We start from the raw sequence: 19,218 nt of genomic DNA, 5'->3' as shown, positions 1-19,218 counted from the left end.
GCCGTGCGACTATGCTGGCCAAGAACTGGGGTGGAATTTGCTTTGGAGGGAGTGAGAGAGGAAGATGCCATGACCGAAGAGCCACAAAATTGAGGATGGTGGTGCAGCCAGACCTTGCCTTGTGCCTCAGTTTCTTCATCTCTCAAATGGGGATAGTGAAGAGTCTAGCTCAGTGGATTACTGGGAGGATGAAACTGGTTCATGTACGTAAAGCTCCTAAGGCAGTAAGCACATAAAACATTTCAGCCAGAATGTTCTTCGGAGTCACCGCACAGCATAGCCTGTGCTTGGCAAAGATTTGGAGGGGTCCTTGGGGCTGGGTTAGTCCAGCCAGGACCCAGTTGTACCAGGGTTTGCACCGAGGTTGAAAAGGAGGGAAGGCAGCAGGTGGCAGACTGGGGACACTCTCATCCTTGAAGGACAAACATGGCAGGTGGGGAGCCAGCTAGACCTCTTCTAGACAAGCAGAACTCACAGACTCAGAGCAAGTGTTCAGATAGGACATTGGGCTAAAGGTCTGGAGAGGAAGGACTTGAGACCCAGAGAAGAGGGAGGCTTCTTTGAGGTCACATGGTGAGTATATGGGTATCAGGGAACCCCAAGGTACGGCTTCAGGGACCCTGGCTGGAGAAACTACTCAAAATATGACAGGTCAGCCCTGGGGAAAGGCTGCCTATTGTACTAGAGATGGAGGCCAAGAACAGACTGGGCTGGAGGTGGGGCTGGTAAGTGGGAAAGCAGTGCCCACCTTCCCCAAGGTTTAGGGGGGCCCCTGTGCCTCCTTAAGTTTCCAGCATCTGTGGCTGACAGATGAATCTATAGAAAACCTAAGGCTAAGTTAAGCCTACAGGCTTTGATGCCAGCAGCCCTGCGTTTGAATTTCTTCCACTCACACCCACAGGCTCTGGACAATTATTCTTCTGCCTCCCTCTGAGTCTCAGTCTTTCATCTTTAGAATGGGCACGTGGTAAGAGTGACTTGAGTCAGGTCTTGGCCCAATTATTAGCTTAATTGCTTAACTGCTGAGTCTCAATATCCTCATCTCTAGACAGAACTCATGCCGTGGAATTGTTGGAGGGGAGACATATAAGGGCTCAGCTTAGTACACGATACAATTGTGACCAGCCCTCCATACAGGTCATGGACAGTGACTATCTGCTGATGCTTTAGGGTGTTTGGAAGAGAACAGATAGCAAAGCCTCTGGCTCTGGAACTGGCATAAATGTGGCATTCAGGCATCACCCTTAGCCCAGAGAAGCTGCACTTTCAAGAAGGGTAGCAGTGTGGAGTGGGAGCTGAGGTGGTCCCCAGTTCCACCTGACCAGGTTTGGGGGCTCTGGGGAGTATATGTGGGGGCTGGTGCTGAACAGGACTCACCCTCACCCACCCTGCCCTCAATGGAGGCCACAGGTCTATTCTCAGGAACACAGTCCTTCTGGGGAGAAGTTTCATGTCTTAGAAGGGTGGTGGGGGCACAGGCTGAATCAGGTCCAGAACCACCCCCTCCCCAGACTCTGCACTAAGAAGGACACTTACCTTCAGCCCATCAGGCCCGGCAGGGCCACTGTCACCCTCAAGGCCTGGCTCTCCCTAGAAGGGTGGTGGAAGATGGAGACGTTACTGGCAAGGGGGCCTTAGCATTATTTTATTTCCTCCCTGCACCCAGGGACAAGTTGCACCCCCACCTCCAGGCACTAGGGTCCTGTCATGTCTGGCAGACACTGGGTACCCAGGAAACAATGTCTGCACTGATGGAGGAGCAAGAGGGTAGAATACCCACTTCGCTCTCCCAAAAGGAGAAGCAGACCCCCAAGGGTAGAGTAGGTGGGGCTCATGAGGTCACAGGTTAGAGGTTCTAGTCACAGAGCCTCCCCAGACACCTGTGTCCAGGCTGGCTGGGGAGTCAGCACGGCTGAGTGGCTAAGAAGGACTTTGATGGCAGACAGGCTATAACATCCCCACTGGGCTTCCCATTCACTGATGGCCTGACCATAAGCAAACACCAGATGTTTCTCTTCTGAAAATGGGGCTTTCAAAGGGCTTGCAACAAGGTACAATATAAGCACCTCCCCAAAACGGTAGCCATTTGAGATATTATTCCTGGAAGTGGAATGAGCTCCATGGACTTCCTTAGTGGAATCTCATTTTTCAGTTGTGGAAAGTGGGGCCAGCCTTCAGACTTTCTTGCCAGCAGGCCGGGAATGATACCAATAACCCTTAAAGGTAAGGGTCTCTGTCTGACCCTCAGCTGGGCTCTCTGCCTGCCTTTCTGGCTGTAGATATGCCTTCTGGACTCCTGGGGGGTGAATTAAGTTTGGGTTTGTCTCTGCTTTTAGAATTCACAGTAATTCAGCATCTGAGCAGGAAAAAGTTTCAGAAATCATCAGGTGCAGGGACACCAGAAACATAGATTTTGCCCCTTCTGTACCCATGGCAGACATCACTAATCAATCCACTAAAATGAAGTTCCATGAAGGCAGGCCTTCTATGGCCCACTGCCGTGCTCCCAGTGCCTGGTAGACAGTGGGTATCAAGTGAATGCTCTTCATGCTCTTTCCTGAGGATCTTTCTTAATATAATACTCCAAGAAGACTATACTGATCAATCTTCACTGACATGCAAGGTTTTCCATCTCAGGCCTTCCTGCTCATCCTCTCTTACCTTGTGGCCTTCCCCTCTCATTCTATGTCTCAATTCAATTTGTGGAGCCTCTGGACTAATGAGGCATTAGAAAAGAGGAAAGATGAGAAATGAGAGTTGAATGAGGGACCATAAATCAGGACCCACACTAGCTCCCTCTCATACCTCACCTGTAAATTGATAGAGGATGCCTGCCTGGGGGTGCCCATTCAGGCAGAGACCCTATAAACCAGAGCACTGAGAGGAGGACCAGATATCCTAAAGCTGCTCAGAGGAAAAAGACAAGCTTTGTGGCTTTCTTTAGGAAAAGAAGAAGACCACCTTCCCTGGAGCAGTTTCAAAGGATGATAACCAGTTTTTCAGTAAAAGTGCTTGGAGGTCAAATAAATTTGGAGACTCTGGATTAATCCCAAAGGAGCCAATTTCTTGGTTGCAGGCCTTCTCAGAGCCTTGAAAACACTACTGTTAATCTCAAAAATACTTTGACCACTGAATGCTCGCCTTTGAAGAGCATCTTTCAAACTGTGGACACGTTGGTCTAGCAAGAGAGACTGGACAGGGCTGCAGAGATTCATGGTCTATTTATAAACGAGGAAACTAAGGCTCAGGGAGGTTGCATAAAGCCCTTTCCCCCAGCCCCAAGACTCCCGGACTTTCCAGGGACAATGAACTCATTTTGACTTACCCGCTGCCCAATGAGTCCCTGCTCTCCAGTGCTGCCCAGCCGCCCAAGGTCACCCTAGGAGAAGCAAAACATAAGTTCATGGAGTTGGGTAGAGCCTGGCCAGCCCTCCCCACACACCTTCCTCCTGTTCCACTGGCTCTGCTTCAGGGGCAAGGAGAAGGAGGTGCTGGGGAATAGCCCTTTTCCCAAGAACCAAGGAGAAGTGATTAAATGACCTCCAGAGTCCCATGTCCACATTAGGCCAGGCCATGGTGGGTCTACACCGACATTACAGCTCATACCCACCAGGCCTGGTTCTAAGAATCTTCTCATTTCATACATTTAATTCTCACAACACTGCAAAGAAAGGCATCTTCTTTTACAAGTGAAGAAACTGGGGACCACGGGGTTAAGCATCTAGTGCCAATTCACGAGGCTAATGAGGGACAGATTCAAGAGCCAAACCTGGGTGGTTTGGGGAGTAGCAGAGGCTGGAGGGCGGTCTGTGGCTCACCAACTCACTACTTTCCCCTAGAGCATTGGGGAGAAACCCAAACCAGGATGAGACCCTAAAGGAGCCAGAGTCAATGTCACCCACCTCAGGACCCAAAAAGGGTCTTTCTCCTATAGGGTTTCCAAGTGAAACTTCCTCGCTAAAGGCCAGAGCTCAAGGAGGAGCCCAGCTCTGAGCCCACAGCCCTGCCCATGGGACGATCCTACTTCTATCTGCTTCACATCAGGGGTGGTTTTCTTTGCGGTTGAGCAAAAGATTCTGGAACTAAGCCAAGACAGATAATCCCAGTCTGGGTCCAGTCCCTTCTGAATGAGTCTAAAAGGAGACTCAGGCACAGATTGGGGTGGCCTGTCTCAAGTCCCAAGGCCCCTTAATGGACTCCCCCTGCTTCAATGTCCTCTGACCACTTGCTTGGCTTACAGGCTCTGGGGCTGCCTGGGACTAGCATTTTCTCCCAACAGCAAAATGGGGAGAGGGCTCTCCCCAGAGCCAGGTATCAATGGGCGTCTGTTTCCCCACGGGGAATGAGGAGCTGGGTGCTGAAAAGCAGATGGTATCTCTAGAGGCCAGGGGCTGCAGCTGCTCAGTGTGGGGGCAGGGGCAGCTGACAGAGAAAACATGGTCTGCAGGACACTCTGCTGAAGCCACAGGCGGGCCCCACTCCTAGTCAGAAACACACAGGTTCCATTATTCCAGACACAAGAAAAGCCCATTTCTCCTCTGAGGGGAGGATGTGTCCACCAGCTGGGAACTGGTTTCAACAAGCCAGTTTTCTCTTCTTTCATCCCCTCTTACCTTCATCCCAGCTTCCCCGGGAAGGCCCAGTTCTCCCACAGCACCTGGAGGTCCCTGCAAGAAAATGTCATTGGTCCCTCCGAGAGCCCAAGGTTGTAAGGGAGGAGATAGCTGAGGCAGGCCAGAGAGGGCCATGGACCTGTGGGGGTCACACAGCATGAAAGACAGAGCTGGGGAGTAACTGCAGACTTCTCAGAGCTACAGCTGAGACTTGGGGGCTGGGGTGGGAGGCAGGCTGACTAGGCCTTGGGGCTTCCCAGAGGCTACTGAGCCTTCTCCCGCCCCACGAGTGTGGTTTACCACATTAGGAGCCCCTTGGCAAGCACAGGGAGGAAAATTTCATGATTCACATAACGACAGGGGAGGAAGCCAACGAATGTTGTGTTTGGGGCTGAGTAATCCCAGCACTTCTCTGCTGCTGGGCCAGATGACAAGGGCGGGAAGGGGTCCTGAGTTATCACCCTTGGCACAGCTGCAGCCAGTGCACAAACCCCAGGTCTCAGTTTCTTCTCTGGAAAAGGCAGGCTATTCAAGGCCCTTCGAGCTCCTTGCTACATGACCTTACGAGGCTGGATCTGCAGTCAAACCTGGGTGCTGGGGTGACGTTCCAGCAGATGATGGCAGGAGTGGGGCTTGGTTGCTTTCTTTGGTGCCGAAAAAGAGGCACTGCCAGCATCCCCTGAGGATCCTGGCACCCCAGCTCCTCAACCCAGGCCATTAGGAAAGATCTGCCCTCACTGCCAGAGAATCTACCTCCAGTCTCTGCAGGACACCACACAGCTGGGCCAGGAACCCCCGAGGAGCACTGGGAAGGACTGATACCTCCTCATCAGCATCATGGGACGAACAAGTGTTCTTTCTGCCACACTCACCTTAGGTCCTATCTCTCCTGGAGGGCCAATGGGCCCCTGTGGTCCCTGAGGGCCCTAGAAGATAGATAGGCACACAGACAGTTGGGACAAGCCAGCCTAAGGCTGGATAATGCAGTCTGGAGGGTTAGATGTGGAACCTGGAAACTCGTTTCCGGAACCCGCCCATGATGAGGGTTCTGGTGTCTGCAGCTCTATCCTCACCAGCATGTCCCCTCCAATCCATCCTCACATTCTCCTCTTCATCCACCTAAAACTCAGCAGGGCCCACTCCTGCTTAGAAACCTTCCACCTCCTGAGACTTGTTCACTCCATTCTGCTGCCTGGAATGCCTGTCCACCTGAGATCCACCTTGGCTCCACCTGGAATCCACCTGGGATCTACCTGCCACCTTGTGAGTTTATTCTTTTCCTCCTCTCTCTTTCCCTGGAGACTTAAGTGCTCCATGCCCTCTGCCTTTCCCCACACCGAGCACTCCAGAAACATTTGCTTGTTTCAACTTCACAACAGGATGGCAAGGTTGGGACCATTTTACTGGTCAGGAAACTGAGGCTGGAAGGCAAACTTAGACTCAAACCCAGCGCCCTTGAGCTCCTCTCCTGGCCAGTGCTCTCCCCACATCCAGGGGTGCCACCTGGGAGGAGGAGGTCAGCCCTGTCCTTCTCTAAATCCTCCCCCTCCTACCATATGATGCCCCCCACTACGGGGATGACCTTCTGAACAGGTACAAAAATGCAAAGAGGGAAGGAAAGGACACTTACCGGTTCTCCTGGGAGACCCTTGGTGCCTGGGGGCCCTGACGGACCAGGAATGCCCTGCAGAGAAAAACAAAGGTGACCTTAGTCCTTCCATGGCCTGCCCTGCCTGTAACTTGAGCCTCAGCTAAGCCCTCCCTGTACATGAAGATGCCAACCTCACCTTATACCATGTGACAAATGGGGAGACTGAGTTCTAGGGGAAGAGACAGGGTCGTCAGTGCAGAAAGTGGGCAACTAGACCCTTTGGAGTCTCCACCGTAGAATAGGAACGTGGCTAATGGGGCCAGTCCCTCCCCCTGAGCCCCAAGGGGAGACCTTCAAGGACTTGTGTGACTTACGGGAAAGCCTCGTGCGCCTGAATGCCCTCGCTCACCAGCTGCACCCTGGAAGCACATTTGCGGTTTGACAGAGGCACATATCACAAAGCAGAGAGCGGGGAGGGGCTGGCAGCCTCTGTCTGACATACCTGCTGCCCAGGCTGGCCCGGTCTGCCCTGTGGTCCTGGGGGGCCCTATAGGAAGCAAAGTGAGCAAAGGTGGGAGAAGATGCTCTGGAGGACCCTTCACGGAACAAGGACACACACTCCCATGGGAGATGAAAGGGACCCCTGAGATCTCAAGGCTTCCACCCTTCTCCCCATTGGACAGGTGGGCAAACCAAGGCCCAGCAAGGAGGGGGCTCACCAGAGTCGCGGGGCTCTGGTTCAGAGCCAGTTCCCCTTTCTCTGGATGGCGCCTGAAGCAGCCTTGGCTCTCAGGAGCCAGGAAGGGTTTGTGGAGGCCCAGGAGGGCCCAGGACCATGTGGTTCCTCCTCATTCTTGTCCTTGCTTTTTGCTGCTCACACACTTTCTTTCTCTCACTATGCTATGCTCCTCCAGTGCCCTGCCCCCAGCTCGGAGGTTTGCAGGAGCTCTCAGGAGGTGCCTGCTATCCCCAAGGGCCTGGTGCTGGGTGGGTGTGAGCCTTGGTCCCTGGATTCCTGGCTCAGCATGGAGGGGTGAGGAAAGGCAGGCCACAGGGTCCAGTACCTTCAGGCCCTTGGACCCCTGCTCCCCAGCTGGTCCGTCTGGTCCTCGGGGGCCCTGGAATAAGAAAAGGGGCTTGCAGTGGGCAGCAGTGGTCTCCCCTGGGTTGGGAACCAGGAGAACAGGACTGCCCAGAACCTCCGGCCTTTCCCTCCACTAGCCTGGGGCTCCCTCCTCCCCTTCCCAAACTCTCCCCCTGAGCTGAGTCCCCCTGTGCCGTGTGCCCTTTGAGATGATCTGCAGAAGGACTGGCACAAGTGGAATCAGCTAGAGGCCCTAACATTCAGAATGGGGGCTAGGAGGGTACCAGCAACATTGTTGAAAGAGGCCCTCGTGGGAGGGTCAGCCAGCCAACCCACTGCCCAGGCGTGGAGACCAAGGGCCAGAGCAGTGTTGTGTGACCAAGTCCGACAGCCAGGTCTGTCTTCCCAGAGCGCAGGCGGGGACAGAAATGGCCCTGGTGGAAACTGACCAAGAAGGACTTATGGAGGGTGGGGTCTCCGTGTGGCCAGATGTTCAGTGCAGCCCCCTCTTTAGCCAGCTGTGCAAGCTAATCGGGCCTCCTGATATCAGGGAACAGCAGCAGGGCAGAGGTCAGGCAGCTGCTCCCTGGAGCTCTGGGCTCAGGTGTGACCCCTGAGACAGGAGCCTTGGTCTTTTGAGAGTTGGGGGGCCTCTGGGGCACCCCCCAACCCTGACTCCTTGAACCAATGGGAACACAGGCCAGCCAAGGGAAGTAACTGGTCCAAGGTCACTTAGCACAGAAGTATCCCTCCAGGGCTCAACCCACTGTTCCACGTGTCCCCTCCAGGAGGGCTCCCACAGACATGCAGATGGGGTGGGGTCTCCTGGAAAAGGTCCCCATGGAGAACAGTGTGGTGGTCGGAAGAGGCCATGTTGGGGAGACAAAGAGGGTCTTGTGAAGGAGGGCAATCTCCGCATTCTGGGAGCATGGAGGGCCAGCTGCAAATGACAGGGTCTGGGAAGTGCCTGGGTAGGCCATGATAAGGGAGGAGAAGACAGCATCAAGAAGTCATTTGAAATTCAAAATGGGCTGTGAACATGTGTGGCGAGGGGGATTAGCCAGCCGTATGGTGGGATGGTCTCACGCTATACCGTATGCCTGAAACTGGTATCATATACCAATTATACTCAATATAAGGGAATTCTGAATGAATAATTGAGCTCCTCAAAGTGAAAATTCCTAGCTGCTTCAGCTCCACCCCATAGCTTTAAAGAGCACCTCATTTCCCAAATCAGCCAGGACAGGGGGCCACGGCACTGAGGGGTTCAGCTATGAGTGTGTCAGCAGCATCTCCAGGCCCAGGCCCAGGAAACTGGGGGTGCAGAACTAGAAATTGTGGTGCTTAGGAAATAAAGAGACAGGGCACTGCTCCTCACTATCTCACCTCTGAAATGGTGACAAGAAGTCACCTCTCAAGGCAGAAGACAATGCAAGGCATCTCAGCACAGGGCATGAGGAAGTGCCTGCAGGCCAGGGGTGGGGACACAGGAATGGCAAGGTCCAGTCCCTTCCTCAGGATAGGCAGCTCTTGTTATGTGCCTACCAGCCCAGCCGCTGAGAGTTTTCACAGGTTCACAGTGAGGTATGAGCAGAGAGCATGAGTGTGAGTCCTTGCTGTCTGACCCCAGGGAAGCCCCATCCCCTCTCTGAGCTTCAGTCTCTGGGGACACTGTCAGACACTGTATTAGATTTATCACCCTAGTTCATGGACAGGGGATGGTGGGGTTGGGGGCATGCAGGTCTCGGGAAGCAGGATGGAGGCAGAGCCCAGGGGTGGGCATCTCCCCTCCTGAGGGATGGTGTCTGGTCCCTGAGTGCTGTCTCCACCGGAAACACAATCCACCCTGGAAAGGGACAGCTCTGGGACTGGAGGGGAGCCCCGAGGGGGTGGAGGGCTGGGGCTGAATCACATGGCACCCTGCTTACCTTAGAAAGCTGAGCTTTTCTGGGAGAAAGGTTAAGTGAGCTATAATCATATTAATAATAACAACAGCAGCAGTAGCAATAATAGTGGAAGCCAATGTCCTCATTTTATAAATAAGGAAACAGCCTATAGTCACACAGCAAGTAAGTGCTCAAACCTCATCTTGAGCATGTGAAAAATTTGGAGCAAAGTCAGCTGGATGTCAATTTTCCCCCCACTACCTGCTCCTTGTTATCAGTGAGTGAGCTCCCCATTACCAGGAATGGGGGGCGGTACAAGGCAGGGCCTAGAGGGACCTGTGTGCTAGAGAAGATAATGTCTAAAATCCCTATTATCTGGGTGACTCCGCTGCGCCCTGGGAATACCAGAGCACTCAAGAGAAGCTGGGGCTGACTTGGGAGAAACAGGACCACCTTTCCATCTGGAAGGATGAGGAGGCTATGGGCCAGCTCCCTCTCCCTCCACTGTGCAGGGAGAGGAGCCCGCAGCCACACCCCCTAAGCCTTGCCGGCCATTCTGCACAGCTAGTCCTGAGACTCCTCCAGTTCTGTCCTCCTTTCCCTGTGACCGGCCCCCAATCCCTCACTCTTTGCCCACTGGAGGCAGGCCTGGATTTCTATCAGAGCCACATGTCTGCTCTCTGGTAGCCACTCCCCAGGAAGATGTCTGCAGCCGCAGCTGGGGCTGTCTGCCAGGCAGGCTGGGGTCAGGCTTGGTGGGAAGGAGCCCCTGCCCAGGACAGAAAATCTGGCCCATCACAGCTCTTGTGAAAAGGGGGAGGATGAAGGAGAGGAGTGAACGCATACCCCACACATGGCTGCCGGATCAGCGGCTCACCTCGTGCGGGGCGCTAGTGAAGGGTTGCATCCCCATGACATCTAAGGAGGTGGCCTTGTGCTGACCCATTTTACAGAGGAGGAAGGCTCCAGGGAGGAGAGGTCAGTTGTCCAAGGTCCAAGAGGAGGAGCTGGAGTCGAGGCCAGGTTGGCTGGGCTCTAGGCCCTACTCATGGGAACAGAGTCCAGCCTCTCAGACACTCCAACCTCACACCCTCACACCCTCACTGTTCCTCGAGGAGGATGGCCAAGGGAGCTGGCAGAGTCTCCCAGATAACAGGGATTTTAGATACTGTCTTCTGCAGCTGGCTGCGCTCAGCTCTGTCCTGCATGCCTCCCCGCCCCCCTCCCCCCCACCCCGTGACGGGGAGCTCGTCCCACACTGATGAACAGTCACCGGCACTGGTGGAAAGAGGGCATCTGGCTGACTTGGGTTCAAATTCTGGCTTTTCAAAACTCCCTCTGAGCCTCAGAGAGGTTAAGAAACTGGCCTGAGGTACCACAGCTGAAACTGGGAGGGTATAAGGGAAGGCCCCTATATCTGTCTGACTCCTGAACCCACATTCTTTTAGTTTGCACCTGTGGAATCAGACCCTGGCCAGCAGCTTTGAGCGGAAGGCCCGAGGCCTCCTCTTGGCCCTGCCTGGCAGTGCTCATTCATTCCAGGGCAGAAGGGTGGGGGAGCAGCAGTGCCCACTGTCCTTCTGGGCAGAGGAACAGGCAGAGCCTTGCAAGCCTGTTACCCCTGGCACATATGGGGAAACTGAGGCCCAGAGAATACAGGCTTTGTTAAGGTCAGAGGGCAAGCAAGACACTGAACACGACTTTGTCCAGAATTAAGCTCCTTCACAGGCACAGTGGGGACCTCTCTGAGTCCCTCACCCTCAGTTACCCCAACTGTGAAGTGGCTAAGGGTGGCTTATTAGGCAGGAGACCCAGGGGAGAGACCCAGCAAGTTTTGCATTCCTGCCAAACTCAGCAGGAGGAGGGGCTCTCCAGGAGCTGCTGCAGCCCCAGAGACTTTGATGTGGTTGGAGTCTGGGTTTGCTCAAGCCAGAGATACATTCTTTGAGCCCCTGCTGGAAAGGGGTGGTGAAGACAGCGGGAAACTCAGTGAGCAGAGTGTGGGGGGGGGGGGGCTGAGTCTTGCATCTGGGAGAAAGTAGGGGGCTTCAGCGAATCTCACTCCTGGGGCAGGATGGACTGTACACAACATGGGAGCAGCTGCAGGTGAGCCTCCATCCACATGCAGATGCCCAGGACCCAGGCACTGGGAGACGCCCTGCCAGGCTGGAGCAAAGCCTCTTAATCTGTCCTCTCCCAGGCTGACTGCTCAGGCCATCTGGTTGAGGGAAAATTTTAAGTCACTTGAAACTCAGCCAAGAGGAGAATAATCATCATGGATCCCTGTATGGAGCTGGGATATCACGCCTGGACTGCCTGCTCTACCTGTGCCACCTCATTTCCTAATTACAAGGCTGCCTGGCCTGGCACCTTTATACCAGCTGGGGACTGAAAACCACCCCATCAGCCCTCTCTGCATGAGTGAAAATAAGACTGCATTCAATAGGCAAAAAGGGTCTGATTTCCTACGTCAGATCCCAGCTCTGTTACTTTCAAGCTGTGCAACCCAAGGCAAGTGACTTAACCTCTCTGTGCCTCAATTTCCTCTCTGGAAAAATAGACATAATAATAACACCTACCTTACAGGGTAGAGTTGAAGTTTTTAAAAATTCATGTATGTGCTCAACAGTACCTCTGGCTGCCATGCTTGGGCCAGAAATTTCTTAAAACTCTCTGTGGCTCCCCACTACCCTTGGAGCATAGCTCATATGCCTAGCTATGGTGTTGGAGGGCCTACTTGGCTTGGTACCTGCTCGTGCTTGGTTATATCCCTTTCCCCTGCCCCTCTGTTAAGTTAATAGAGATCCTGAAATAGAGATGCCCCACCTTCTCCCACCATATAAGTGTCCCCCTGCCTGAAACCAGGCATCAGCTCAAGCATCACTCTCTCCTGGAAGCCTTCCCTGGTACCCTGCCCACATGAGGTGCCTCCTTCAGCCTCCCAAGATGCCCACACTTCCTCTATCAATGTACTGGTGACCTTGTATGGTCTGTTCGACCTACATGATTGAGCCAGGCATGCAGGAGGGGTCATGCCTGCCCTGTTCTTCATGGTATTTACAGAGCTCCCACAGTGGCTGGCAAACAGTAGGGCTAAATAAATGCTGGTTGAATGAATGAATGAACCAATGAACGAACAAAGCAATAGTACTACAGAGACTATCTATGCCAACATGGTGCTCAGAAATGGGCCAGGAAGGAGGTGGAGTCCCCACATCCAGTTAGGCCCAGGAAGCCTGGAGCCCTGCCTGGTGTTGTGAACATCCCTTATCTCAGGGATAAGCAGGGAGTCCCCATTCAGTGTCTGCCCCCAGGAGACCGAGCCCCACTTACCCAGCGTCCTTTTGCTCCCCGCATGCCTGGTGGGCCTCGAGATCCTGGAGGGCCCTGTGTGGAGGAGAAAGAGTTGGAGAAGTCCCTTTTTTAGGGAGCAAGTGCAACACAGAGGGCAGGGCGGGGAGCCTGGGTGAATGAAGTTGGCCTGCAGGCTTAGCAGGTGCTAAGGAGCGGACAGCTGCTGCCATGGAGAAGGTCTTGGCCCTGGGGAAGCAGCAGCCCAGGACTCACACCCTTTCCTAGTATTCTGGAAGTGAGAAGATGGTCGTGCCATTTCCTTCTTTATTTCAAAATCCACAACAAGGGGCTGCCATGAAGCTATCTTCTTCAATGCATTTCCCCTTTTCTCTCCCATCAGCAAGGGGAATATGGTGCCCAGGTTTTGTCTCTCACGCTGACCCTGAATAGGTCCAAAAGACTGACCAGGTCAGAAGGAGCCCTGGGGAGAAGGGCAGGGGAGACCACAACCCTGAGGTGAGGGAGGAGAAAGGGGAAGGCTGCATGGTGGGGAGAGGGCCCTGAGGGGCAGGGAGAAGGAAAGCCGGTGTAGCGTGGGAGGGAGAGGCAAAGAGAAGGGAGCAGGTCCTGGCCCTGGCAAGATGTCCAGTCACCAAGTGTGATGAAGGAATAACAAGAAGAGGAGCAGGGGAAAGACAGGGAGGGAGCGAAAGCACAGGGTAGGCTTTGTTCTTTGAATTCTCAGCACCTGGTTGCACAGGCCTAATGTAGGTAGGCCTAAGACTCAGAGGAGGTAGAAGTTTGTTGAAGGAACAATGACCACATGAACAGTTAAAAGAGGTCAGGGGATGGGAAGGGGAGAAAGGAGGCGAAATTTCTCTCCTCCTATTCCGGGCCCAGCTATGCATCTCAGGCCACGGCTTCAACTCTGCTGGCCAGGACCCTCAGACAGCTGCAGGGGCCCCCCATCTCCCAGCTGGTCTCAGAATGGGTGTGCTCCTTTTATAAAGAAGAGGCAGCTTCATCTGCATGCACAATACCAGGGAGAGGCCCCGCTCCATTTGGGGGCTCGGGGCAGGGTGGAGCGGGGAGGCTGTGCTTGCTGCTCCTGTTTCTACCCCCGCCCCCTAGCCTTCAGAAGACCCCTGATAGCCGCAGTCCTGACTGCTGTGAGGGGCTGATCTCAGCGGGACCCTTGACAGCAGGGCAAGCAGGGTGTGGACCATGGCTTGGCCCAGTAAAAGGACAGATCTGACTCCTGGGTGATGGGAAGATGAAGACTGGGTGAGAACGGAGCATTTTATAGAGGGTTGTCAGGCTGCAGAAGGCACGCAATGCGTCACTGGGAAATTTCAGGAGCCAAGTCTCCACCGAGAGGCAGGAGAGAGCAGAAAGAGCAGGCAGCTCCACCAGAAAACCTCAGTGCAAACCTCAGCTCTACCACTTATTATTCCATCAACTTTGGCTAGTGACTCTTTGGGGCTCAGTTTCATCATCTATAAAGTGGGGTTGAAAGGGTCCCCCCCCTCCTCGAGTTTTCAGGAAGACATAATGCCCTGGCCAGTCCCCAATTGAGTGCAGTCATCAACTCTCAGGGGGAGAAGGTGAGAAACTGGAGGTCCAGACCCTGTCTGGCCCCTCCTCAAATAATGGCAAGAGTTAACTTGTCTGACCTCAATTCGCCAAAGGAGGACATGGGCCAGAGAAGTGGAAAATGCCAATCAGATGTGAATGGTATCACCAGAAATGTGGCTTTAATAGTACTAGTCTTACTCATAATAGTGGTAATCATCCTATCGAACAAGTAGTAATAGAAGTTATTATTATCATGTCTTAAGCACTGAGTGTATGCAAATAGTTGGCTAAGCACCACACCTCACACTATGACATCTATTTCTTCCTTTTTTTTTTTAAAGATTTATTTATTTATGCATACAAGAACTGAGGTATAGGCCAGAGGTATGGGAGGTGAGAGGGTTTACCAGAGCAGAATGGGGAACAGAACAGGCGGATCTACTGAAATACACTGCTGAGGGGAGCAGCGGGAGAGACAGGAGAAGTCTGCTGCACCATGTGGGTTAGACTGAATTCTGGGGAGGTCAAGGTCCAGGGATGCAGGAACTAGAATTTCATAATGGACTCCAACATCATTGTACCAAAGCTACTACCCTCCCCTGGATACCTCCCCAAGCTGAAGGGCCCCCATCTCTCCATCTCTAGAAGCATCTACTGGACCCAGTACTCAGTGGGAACACTGGGTAGGGGGGTGGGACAGCAGGCTCTGGGCTGGGTGGGCCGGGGGCCCTTGGATTCCAAGCTGGGCACCTTGGCCTGCTAACCAATGGCTCCAGCCCCACACCAGATGTGGCTCCTCCTAATGACTGTGAAGCAAAGTCATTGAGAAACCTGAGTGCTGACTTCTGATTCTGACTGTGCACTATGAGAGTTTCGGGCTGATTATAAGGATTTGGGCAGGGGGTGAGGGGGATGACAAAATGCCTTGGTGCTTGTGCCTCTGTCTTTGGCTGATGGTTACCCATGCCCAGGCTTCTTGCCTCTGACTTAGTCCCTCCATATCTCTCCTGAGCGCCTGCACTGCTTGGATCCTGCCTGGCCTGGTCCTTCCTCCTCCCACACTCTTCCCATCCACCTGAAGCCCACCCTCCACTGCCCCAGCCTGAGCCTATGAGAGCAACCCCTTTCCATCCCTCATATCTTCCTGGGGGGAGTGGAAAGGGCCCCTGAATGTGGGTGCTCTGCATCACAGCCCTTCCCCAGCCATCCTGCCTATCCCACCCCTCACCACTTTGGGAGCTTCAGGGATCTCCCTGGTTTCTCCCTGGTTTCTTTTTCACAAAAGCCCAGGACCCCTGCATCTTCAGCTGTGATACTCAGTCCACTGACCCCAGCATTTCTGATCCTCCTTGCTTGCTTTCTCTATAGATGCATTTATTTATTGGGGTCACTCTCCCCACACCAGAATATAAGTTCCTAAAGGTCAGGGACAGCTTTCTGCCTTGCTGATGGCTGCACCCCAGCTCCTGGGGTGGCCCCAGCACACAGGACACAGTATTTTCCAAGAGGATGAACAAAGCAATAAAAATGTTAATGGCCAAGGTGCTCCCGTGCAGTGAACAGCACTATGTCATGAACAGGAGCTGCACGGCTTCATGTAACCCATGAGATCACGCTCTCATAACCAACATTATTTTCTGTTTTTCAGATGAGCAAAATCTAGATTCCCAGAAGTTTAACGATCTGTCTTGGCAACACAGCTAAAGAGTGGTGGAGTTGGGGCTCAAACCAGGTCTGTCTGACTCAGCCCTGGACTCCTCACCTTACTGGAGAGCGGGTGTGAATTCAGGGAACATAAGGGCTTTGCTTACCGGGGGTCCGGGATCTCCTGGGTCCCCAACACCACCTGGAGTTCCAGGATGACCCTGTTGGGAAGAAGAAAAAGACGGGCTCAGCAGTGGAGGTACCTACTCCTCTTTCAGCCCTTCTCAGCCAGCTCAGCCCAGCCCAGGGCCAGGCAGTCCTGCAGGGAGAAGGCACTGGTCATCCTGAGTGCCTGGTGTCAGGGAAGCAGGTGGAGGGGAGCAGAGATGCCATCGCAGCTGTGACAGGAAGGGCAAGGGGATGCAGACATTCTTCTTACCATCAACCCCTTGGGTCCGGGCGCGCCTGGGGGTCCCATCATGCCCCGGTCACCCTGTGATGGAGACAGCAATCAGGGAGGTCATGGTAGGGATGGCTCTGGGGGAAGGCGCAGGTGCAGATGGTCTCCCAGAGACCAAAGAGAGACAGGGACTTGACAAAGGTCTATAGAGGGTCCGTGTCCTGCTCACAGTCACATCACCCAGGGTGATGACAGGAGTTGGGTGGGCATCTAAGACCTCACTCAGCAGAAGGCAAGACCCCTGGCAGGTGTCAGTACCCCACTGCATGCCCAACTCTGGGCTTCCCTCAGCAAGTATGGTCCTGGTTAAGGATGTGCTAATGACATTGTCCCCTTTGATGCTGGCCCATGGCATGTGGTCCTCATTAGGCCTGGCATTTCCTGGGCTGAGCTTGCAGAAAGGGAGATGGCAAGAGAAGGAATTTCTTTCACTCTCCTCATCCACTGCCCAATTAGATGTCACTCATTCCCTCTTAACCAATCCAGACAGACCAGGTGGAGATGGCAGGTAGAGCAGACAGACCCAGGGAGGCAGGAGCTCTGGGTTCAAATCCTAACTTGTGAAGCTCTGTTTCTTGTATCCACCCACCCAGCAATGTTTATTGAGCATCTACTATGAGTTTGACAATCATGCTACCCCCGGAAGCCAAAATTGCAAGTGGAAACAGACCTTGCTTGCTAGACAAGACACTCGGGGTGTCTCAGACATAGCCATAGATCAGGAAAGCAGCGGAAGGGCAGTGGTGGAGGTGCTAAGGTGTTTCAGTTGGGGGTTGAGCTACCTGCATGGGGAGTGGGCAGGGAAGGCTTCCCACAGGAGTCTTGCTTCACCCAGAAGAGGAAGGGTAGTTGAGTCATCTATATAAGGGAGACGGGGGAGGAGTGGGCACTGGTTGGTAGGAGGAGGGACAATAGAGGCCAATGGAGGAGTAGGGAATGGACATTTGAGCAACAAAAGAAGGCTGGCATCACTGATGCTGCTCCACAGTTACGCAGGTCAGAGGACACAGGGTGAGACCAGGCAGGGCCTTTCTGCACTATTTTTTGCGGCTTCTTGTGATACTATAATTATTCCAAAAATAAAAACTTAAAAAGAGAGGAAGAGGAAGAAGAAAGCAAAGAGGTAGAGAAGACAGCTAGAGGGTCTGGGCCAGCGTGTAATGAGGAAAGAGGTAAGGATGCACCTGGAAAGGCAGGCGGGGCCAGATTAGGGGAGGGGCTTCCTCTCTCTGGACCTCAGTCTCTCCAAATCCCAGGTGAGCACAATGTTGGCTCTCCCAGAGGGACTGCCTGGACATTCAATATGCCTGCAAAGGAAAGCAGAGCCTCTCGGGGGGCCGCACTGGGCAGCCACAGGTTGGGAGCCACAAGGCACAGGGTTTAGCACGCAAAGTGCAGCCATGGGGACTAAACCAGGTTTAGATCCCTGATCTGCCACTTCTTAGCTGAGTGGCCTTGAGCAGTTCTGCAATCTGAGCCTGTCTTGTCCATAAATCAGAGCTGTGGTGGGTTAACAAGACAACCTAAGGAAATGGGCTCCTTTTTTAAAGGAGCCTCCCTTTGACCACAGGGGTGGTCAACTCTCTGCCTCCCTTCTGTTGACCACCCCTGTGTAGAGCCAGTGCACAGCCATGAGGGGCCCAGACTACACACATCGGCTGGATGTCATGCCAAGGAGTGATGTCAGGAGAAAGCCCCAGAGGATGCTGGGAAGGGGAAAAATGGCTCTTGGAGGGTCTGGAACACAAGGAAAGTGAGGAGGCCAGGGGAGAAAGGTCTGAAACCCCCAAGTCAACTGGTTCCTGCATCTTTTTAACATGTCAAAACATAAGCTCTGTTTGTTAATATTTCCCCCCAATACAACATACCTTTTCTCCCACGATTCCTGGCTCCCCGACCAGACCAATGAATCCCAAAAGTCCCTATAAGAAATATTTATGAAAATGAAAGAAAAGAGGGAGCAACGTGAATTCGGGGACATGCTGCATCTCAAAGGCCCACTGTGTCCTCCGTCCCCTGGCACAGTCTCCAGGTGCCCCCTTCCTGGCCTGGAAACCTGGCCACACGGAGCTGCCACCAAGTGATCATCTCTCTCCGGGCACTGTCCTGACTTCCCTCATTCCACCAGATGGTTCTGATTCTGGAGCCAAGCCACGGGGCTGCTGCCAGCATCCCTGGGAGCGCCACACATTCTTCCCACGCCAGAAGCTGGGAGGCCACCACGTTTGGAGAGCTGGGGAGTGGGAGGGGGGCTTGACTGTGCTGGGGAGAGGCCCGACTATGAGAAATCCGTCCCCATCTTTTTGGGGTTCTGAGGCAGTTTTAAAGAGGAACAAACCTGCTCGCTGGTGTAGAAATACCAAAAGAGCCTCCCCCAAAAGACCTGGTTGGAATCTGGGAAGCGGAGGTCTTTTTACTGTCTTCTAAAGAGCTTCCTCTGAAAGGGCACACGCGCACACACACTGGTTCCTGCTGCTCTTTTAACTCTGCTGGATGCTAACTTGCCACTGTGTTCCAGGGGCTCTCCTAGGTGGCTACAGGCCTTGCCATTGCCCTGGGCAGGCAAACAGGCACAGGCCCAGTGAGGAGGGACATCCTAGAGATAACTGTCCAGACCCCACACTCTGCTTAGGAAATCCCAGCACAAGGAGGCCTTGCATGGTTGCGGGGGGGGGGGGGGGGAGCAAACGTGACTTAGGAAGAAGTCAGGCTGGCTGTGTCCAGAGCTCTGGGAGAGTTAGGAAAGACAGAAGGATAAGTCAACTTGTCCAATAAAATCTGTTCCCTGTCCCTAAACTCTGGCCCAGAAAGGAACAAGATCTTGAACCTGACCAGAATTGGATGAGAAGTTGTACGCTCAGGCAGGGAAACTGGTCAACCAGTCAGGCAAGTAGGAAGAGGGACAGGCACCCAGTTTCAAAGGGTTAGCTCGGTGGGTCTCAGAGATGGTTGCAAAGTGGCAGCTCAGGCTGGGACCACGTCCCACTGCTGTCTCTGGTCTGTGTGGCTTCAAAGTCCATGCACCTTTTCCTCTATCCCAGGGCCTACATAGTGTGTGAGTGGGGTGCGGG

The 19,218-nt window shown here is 53.7% G+C and overlaps 1 protein-coding gene across 1 annotated transcript in view; it reads right to left on the bottom strand.

Annotated features, from left to right (window-relative positions):
• Positions 1-19,218, bottom strand: part of COL27A1 (collagen type XXVII alpha 1 chain) — a gene marked incomplete at both ends in the record, with an annotated part of 130,912 nt that overhangs the window by 29,855 nt on the left and 81,839 nt on the right. Inside the window, 12 exons of the mRNA XM_084237503.1 lie at positions 1,537-1,590; positions 3,326-3,379; positions 4,614-4,667; positions 5,486-5,539; positions 6,244-6,297; positions 6,579-6,623; positions 6,707-6,751; positions 7,269-7,322; positions 12,508-12,561; positions 15,855-15,908; positions 16,127-16,180; positions 18,016-18,069. Coding sequence (XP_084093629.1) covers positions 1,537-1,590; positions 3,326-3,379; positions 4,614-4,667; positions 5,486-5,539; positions 6,244-6,297; positions 6,579-6,623; positions 6,707-6,751; positions 7,269-7,322; positions 12,508-12,561; positions 15,855-15,908; positions 16,127-16,180; positions 18,016-18,069 — 630 coding nt within the window. The remainder of the gene's footprint in view (positions 1-1,536; positions 1,591-3,325; positions 3,380-4,613; positions 4,668-5,485; positions 5,540-6,243; positions 6,298-6,578; positions 6,624-6,706; positions 6,752-7,268; positions 7,323-12,507; positions 12,562-15,854; positions 15,909-16,126; positions 16,181-18,015; positions 18,070-19,218) is intronic.

This window comes from Talpa europaea (genome assembly GCF_964194135.1).
Source record: "Talpa europaea genome assembly, chromosome: 7".
NCBI lineage: Eukaryota > Metazoa > Chordata > Mammalia > Eulipotyphla > Talpidae > Talpa > Talpa europaea.
This window is presented reverse-complemented; position numbering and strand designations above follow the sequence as displayed.